The sequence below is a fragment of the Thamnophis elegans genome, chromosome 2, assembly GCF_009769535.1.
Source record: "Thamnophis elegans isolate rThaEle1 chromosome 2, rThaEle1.pri, whole genome shotgun sequence".
Lineage (NCBI taxonomy): Eukaryota > Metazoa > Chordata > Lepidosauria > Squamata > Colubridae > Thamnophis > Thamnophis elegans.
The window spans coordinates 80,187,082-80,193,959 of record NC_045542.1 but is presented as its reverse complement, the minus strand read 5'-3'; the positions used below and the strand labels follow the sequence as shown (position 1 = coordinate 80,193,959).

Sequence of the window (6,878 nt, the reverse complement as noted above, 5' to 3'; positions counted from 1 at the left end):
GCATGCGCAGTTCACTGTAAATTGTTCTGCACATGCACACAGAACAATTTATATTGAACTGTGCATGCGCGCATGTTGAGCATGGGTTACAAACCAGCAGTAACTCCAGCAGCAACCCACCCATGGTCCATGGGGTTACAGAGTCAAACATGATTTAGTGACTCAACGACAGCCCTTCCCTACAAATTCAAAATCCATCCTCCATGAAAGTGTGACACCACTGTACTGAAAAACAGAAGAATAAACAACCATTATTTTACTCCTTATTTGTAGCTGTAAAAAATTGCCTACATTTTTCCTCTTCCGGAGGAAGTAGAGACAGAAGTAGTTGTACACTGTAATTTCTGAAAATGTCCCAGTAAGGGGACAGAAAAACAACTTTTTATCTAATATTCAAGACCAGTTTATGGCTCTGAATTTCAGATTTTGCCATTCTTAGATCACTGTTACTTGCCCCAATACAAATGTTTATATAAGTAGACATTTTCAGTTTACACAGCACAGAATCCTTAGGACAGCATAAAAATTTTGTACAATTGAGAGTTATTATTTAAGTGTGAACTGAAATATTAAAATGTTTGAAGACTGTCAAAGACATGTAGAATTCCTGTTTCAGTAACAAACATGAAAAATTTTCAAGGCTGAATAAATACATGCCAATTGCCAAGCGCCTGAACACTGATCATGTGACCATGGGGATGCTGCAATGATTCTAAGTGTGAAAAACAGTCATAAGTTTTTTTTTTTTCAGGGCTGTTTGTAACTTTGAACGGTCACCAATGATTTTAAATCAAGGACTACCTGTGTCATTGTCACTTCACTTCTTTGCTTTCTTCCTGGTTATCTGCCATAATAATCAGTTTGAAATTTGAGATCTTTAAGTGCTGACCTGATGTGCTGAATTTAAGTCCTTCGATGGAAAGTTGAACTATCACGTGTTACCTCATCAATATCACAGACCAATTTCATCTCAGACAGGGACAGTCTGCTCTCCTATTCCCATACTAAATGTTCTGGGGTGGTGTTTGCAATTCTTCTGGTCTGAGAGCTCTGGGGCCAGCTTATATGACTGACAGCTTTGTCTGGCTGATATCTCCATCAGGAAGAGGGCCTCTCTGGTTAATTTTGCTGGCTTTTAAAGGAAAAAGATGAAGCACAAAAGCACATGGGCCCACCTTAATTGGTTGGGGGAAAAGAAAAATAGAAAACTCCCTTTAGCCAACAGATCAACTTTAGGAAATAAAGAGAAAATCATAAAGACATAAAATCTGAAAAATATTATATGTTACAGTCAATTCAGGCAGCTATGGATCTTAATGGCCACATCTTTCCTTCAGTTTATCAGGGGGATAGCCCTGGCTCATTTGGCCTTTAAGGTCCAAGCTTTCCTTGATTTGCAGTAATTTGCAGAATTACCTCCCTTTTGACTGGTCCTGTTCACAGTATGGGAAAAAATTTATGAAGACTCTCTGTCTGCAAAGTGTGTCCCCAATAAATGGAACATACCTTCTGGGACAGTCCTCCTTTCCTGCAATCTTAATAGATACGCATGGGATTTGTCCTTCTCAGCCTCACTCCCAATAGGCTAGACTTGAGGATGTACCTGCACTTCTGCTGTGCAAGTCTATTATGTAGTGAAGAAAATATGGATTTGAACAGCAAAAATGCTAGGCTGGACCCGAGGATCTGCTGCACTGAACTTCTCTCTCATGAAAGACTGCAAAGTCTCCAGATGTTTATACAGTTTATACCTCATTGGACAATAAACTCTTCAACGCTCGTTTAATATATGGAGAAGAAAAACGGAAACCAAAGCCCCCAGAATTTCGGACTATATTATATTCTCCCCCTCCTCAAAGTAGCAGCAGGACCGCGAAGGACTGGGTGAACTCAAGGGTGGGGGAAGCCAAAGGGGAAGAGTTTTATTTGTTTGTTTGTTTTATTTAGTTTGTCAAACATGAAAAAGAGAACAGGTATAAATATAAACATAAATATGAACACATATGGGTACCAATAAATGGAGACAGTAGGATAGGGACGGTAGGCACGGTGGTGCGCTTATGCACGCCCCTTACAGACACCTTAGGAATGGGGTGAGTGTTGATCATTTGGGGGGGGGGTCATAATGCAGCCCCGCGAGTAGACTGATATTAAGAAAGTGCGGACGTCAGTTTTCAACAAACTGCGGGGCAGAGAGAGCAGCTCCCCACACCCCGGCGATAAATTCCTTGGGCTCTAGAGCGCAGCCGCACCAGAAAGCGCGCGCGGCTGCAGCTCCCAGTTCGGGCCCGGGTTTTTCATCTCTACCTCACACACAGACCCACACCCGCCCCGCCCCCCCATCTGCACCTAGAGAGGCGAGCCTTCTTTCTCAAGTTCGCCGGACCAAAAACCAAGAAGGAAGGCTCGCCTTCGAAGGGGGGTGGGGTGCGCTTTTCGTTGAATTACGCCAAGCGCGGGACTGACGGGAAGAGGGCGCGGAAGGTTTGGACTCGGGAAGCGGGAGTTAATTGAATCCAGCCGGCTTAATTCCTTGAGACGAAACTTTTCCGTCCGGGACATTAGTGTGTGGTTTTGTTTTGGTTTTTTTCCCCTTAGGGGGTTTGGCAGAGGTTCCGCTTTCTGGGCTGAGGCGGAGAAAGCGCAGCCCGGTCTCCCTCCCGGGCTACACCTTTGGGGCTCCCTTCGCCTTCCCTCGTGCCAGCCCGAGCACGCCTGCGCACAGGGGGTGCCGGTCCCATCACGACCAGGCGGCTTGTGTAAGATGAGTGAAGAAGCCGGGATGGAAGCGGGAGGGAGGGAGGGAGAGAGAGGGGGGAGAGGCGCGGAGAGAGAGGGGGGGGGGAGAAGAAGAGGGAAGCTGTGTCATTGAAAATAGCTCACTTTGACAGTCGCCAGCCAGAGAGCCAACCCTGACTCGATGTCAGGGGCTGTCTACCTGCAAGGTGCGCCAAGATGATGGGCATGAACGCCAAGCAGCCGTTCGGCATGCACCCGGCCCTGCAAGAAGCCAAGTACTCTAGCTCGGAGGCGATGCGCCGCGTGTGCCTCCCAGCCCCGCAGGTATGTAGATGAAGCATAATTACTGCTTTAAGGCATATTTTTGACAGGCCCCGGCTTAATGTTTTTTTCATGTCACCAGAACAATCGCGTCTCTCTCTCTCTCTCTCTCTCCCTCTACCCACCCACCCCCGTCGCCCCCCAGATCCACATGTCTATTCAAGCAAAGCATCTTCTGCCTTCATATTAATTTTTATGACCTGAGCTTTGAGGAGGAATCTCTCTGCTTTTGAGAGAGAGGGAGAGGGAGAGAGAGATGTTTTTGAATCCAGACTTGACAGTATTCCCCATTGACTTCGCTCTGCGCGTTCTTGCTTGCAGCTCCAGGGCAATATATTTGGAAGCTTTGATGAGAGTCTGCTGGCCCGGGCTGAAGCCTTGGCGGCTGTGGATCTGGTCTCCCACGGCAAGAACCACCCTTTCAAGCCAGACACCACCTACCATACCATGAGCAGCGTCCCCTGCACCTCTACTTCGTCGCCCACCGTGCCCATCTCGGCCCCAGTTCACCACCATCACCACCACCATGCCGTGGCGCACCAAGGCCTGGATGGGGACCTCTTGGATCACCTCTCGCCCGCGCTGCTGGGGGGCCCCGAGCACGGCGCGGTTATGGCCGCGCCAATCCACCCTCATGCCCATGCCCACCCCCACTTGGGGGCGGCCATGGGCCACCTGCATCAAGCCATGGCTAGCATGAGCCACCCGCCGCCTCCGCCGCCGCCTCCTTCCGCCGCCTCGCAGGTCCCGGTGTCTCACAGCGGGCTGGCCTGCATCAGCGACGTCGAGTCGGATCCCCGGGAGCTGGAGGCGTTCGCCGAGCGCTTCAAACAGAGGCGGATCAAGCTCGGCGTCACCCAGGCCGACGTGGGCGCGGCGCTGGCCAACCTCAAGATCCCGGGCGTGGGCTCGCTGAGCCAGAGCACCATCTGCAGGTTCGAGTCGCTCACTCTGTCGCACAACAACATGATTGCCCTCAAGCCGGTCCTGCAAGCGTGGCTGGAAGAGGCGGAAGCCGCCCACCGCGAGAAGAACGCCAAGCCCGAGCTCTTCAACTGCGCCGAGCGGAAGCGCAAGAGGACCTCTATCGCGGCGCCGGAGAAGCGCTCGCTGGAAGCCTATTTCGCCATCCAGCCGCGACCCTCGTCCGAGAAGATCGCCGCCATCGCCGAGAAGCTGGACCTGAAAAAAAACGTGGTGAGAGTCTGGTTCTGCAACCAGAGACAGAAACAGAAGCGCATGAAGTACTCCGCGGTGCATTGAGGCACCTGCCCGGCCGGCTGGCCACACTGTCGGACAACGAGACCTATACCTAGCACACAACTCCACGTGCACACAAACAGTAGACCAAAACATTGCTCTACCTAAAAGATTAAAACAAAACCCGACCAACTATTAGCAGAGATCTCTGCGGGGACCGTCAGACCGAGTAACCGAGCCACTGAGATGAAATACCTCTCCCCCTTTCCTTCGGCTGCCCATCCGCCGCTGGGTTAAGTTTTGCTCAGCCTTCTGTTACCCTTCTCTGCAAAACCAATTGTCCCAAACAAGGGAAAGAGAAGAAAACGTTTATTCCCTACCCCTTCCTTTTTTCGGCCCATTTGTTTTTCTGGGTGGATCTTCTCTTGACTGTGTTTTTGTGCACTACGTTTGTCGCTTTTGCAGGAAGAGTTGACGTTGGAGAGGTACTATTTTTTTTAAGGCAAAAAAGAGATATAACCGTAGGTACAGTTTGGGGATGAACTTAATTACATTTATACAGTGAGGCGGGAGGGGGGAGGTGAGTGGGAGGGAAGGTGCCCATAAAATAATGAAGATTTATTTATTGAGATTATATTGGGAGCCAGAAGATTATTTTCCAAAAATTGTAAACTGAATTCAAGCTTCATTTGCATTGATTCATCACCTTTTACTTATTTAGTCAACTGCATGCTGTCTGAGATCAACAGAAATGCTCCAACACTTTCTTAAAGGGAAAAAAAAGCTTTATTTTTAGTGCAACTAATGGATCGTGTGTCTGATCATTCTTATTAATTCAGAGGTAAAGAATTCCATTTACACTTACTTGGGGTTTTTTTTTGAAAGAAAGGTGAAGGAAAGAAAGGATATTTGAAATAACCCTGCCCTGAATCAAGACATTTTGTTAGAATAACCAAAAGGATGGCATACGTACTCTAAGCACTTTCACAAGTTAACAATTTATTTTCATGTCTGTGTTTTTTTTAAATATCTCTCAGACCCTAAGCAGGCTTTTTGCCATTGACTTCTCTAAGGTAAATGCAATCTTTATTCTTATTTATTAAATTCAGTCCAGTTGAAAGGAAGCACTTCTATAGCTTTTTTTTTTTAAAAAAGAGTCAGGGTTGCATGTGCACAGGACAATCCACACAACTAAGGAGAATGCAGAAGTGTGACTTGAGTAAACCTTCTCTTCTTAAAACCTTGCCTCTTTCCATGGACTTTGCAGATTAGCTTCTGTTTTTTAATTGGATCACCAAACATTCCAACAGGACTATGGAATTGCATGGTAGCACTGGTGTTTGCTTGGAGAGGAATCTTTTAAAAGAAATACCTATTGTCCTTCCACCCCTTTAAAAAAAGAAATTAAAAGCTTTTTCTGCACTAAGGGCTTCTTTCTCATCAAATGTCTTCTACTGAAATTTTTATACTTCATGACTGTAATTTGGGCATTTTGTGCACTTCTTTACCAATTTCACTCACCCCTCCCTTTTCCCCAGTAATAATGCTGAAACTTCTGAAATAAAATGCTTTATTTTTTGACCAGAATTGATTTTATTTTCTTCATTCCCACCCCAGGTTTTTCACAACAATTTCTCTGTTTTTGTTGGAGATGGGGGTGTTTTTTAGACTAAAAATTAAGCAATCAGTATTGAAATAATAAGTGTGTTGGATTTAGCAATAAAACCATTCATGTAGATGGTTTACACTTTCTCAAAATACTATGTGTGTTGTGATTAGTTTTGAACCAGATTTAACCTGTGTATGTTTTATCTACTTTCAGGCCAGCAAATCAATGTATCAACTGTTTTGGAAATAATACTAAGATCCACATCTAGAAATATAGTTTTTTAAAATGTTGGATTTTTAAGTATAAGGGGTTAAAGGGATTTTTAACCCCTTATGGTTAAAATGTACTATTTCAGAAAAATAGCTATACAAATTGTGTTGCTGTTGATTGTTCTGCAGTAGTTCTCATCTTTATAACAATGGAACTTTATTTTGTCATTGAAGGAAAAAAATAAAGCATTCAAAGGCTCATTTGAAATTCTGTTTAAAAGCAAAAATGGCTTTTGCTTATGAATCCCAGAAGCACCTTAAACAATTAAAAATTAATGATCAGGGCCCAGTGATCTAATACCTTGCCTTTGCCTTTAGCAAATAGCAGGCAATAAAATTCCAATTCAATTCTATCCTATCTAGTTTAAAAAAAAAAACTGGCATTATCAAGTAATTATATTTTGTTCATGAAGCTCTTAAGCACTAATCTTCCTCAAATGTTCTGATTTCACTTTATTTTCTCAAAGAGCCCCATTGATTCTCCCCAATCAAATATCCTTTAATAATAAATGCCCCTGTGTCATTACATTATATTGTGGGTTCTGAAATTTTAAAATAAGGTTGATGCAATATTAATTGGGTAACATGGTATAAAAAGGACACACAGCAATTCTGCCAGCATCCTGCCTCTACTCTGCGCTAGGATTTGAAGAAAAGCTCTTTGGAGTGGGGGTGGTGGATAATTGTTCCAGATCTTTAACAATAAATCCAGGTAAGATTTTTTAAAAAATGATTTTCTC

At 44.9% G+C, this 6,878-nt stretch overlaps 1 protein-coding gene across 1 annotated transcript; it reads left to right on the top strand.

Moving 5' to 3' along the window:
• The first annotated feature begins 2,955 nt into the window (after positions 1-2,955).
• On the top strand, positions 2,956-4,323 carry POU4F3 (POU class 4 homeobox 3). Its single transcript, XM_032211446.1, has 2 exons — positions 2,956-3,063; positions 3,382-4,323. Exons 1-2 carry the CDS (start codon positions 2,956-2,958, stop codon positions 4,321-4,323), a joined length of 1,050 nt encoding a protein of 349 aa, XP_032067337.1.
• The last annotated feature ends 2,555 nt before the right edge of the window (positions 4,324-6,878 follow it).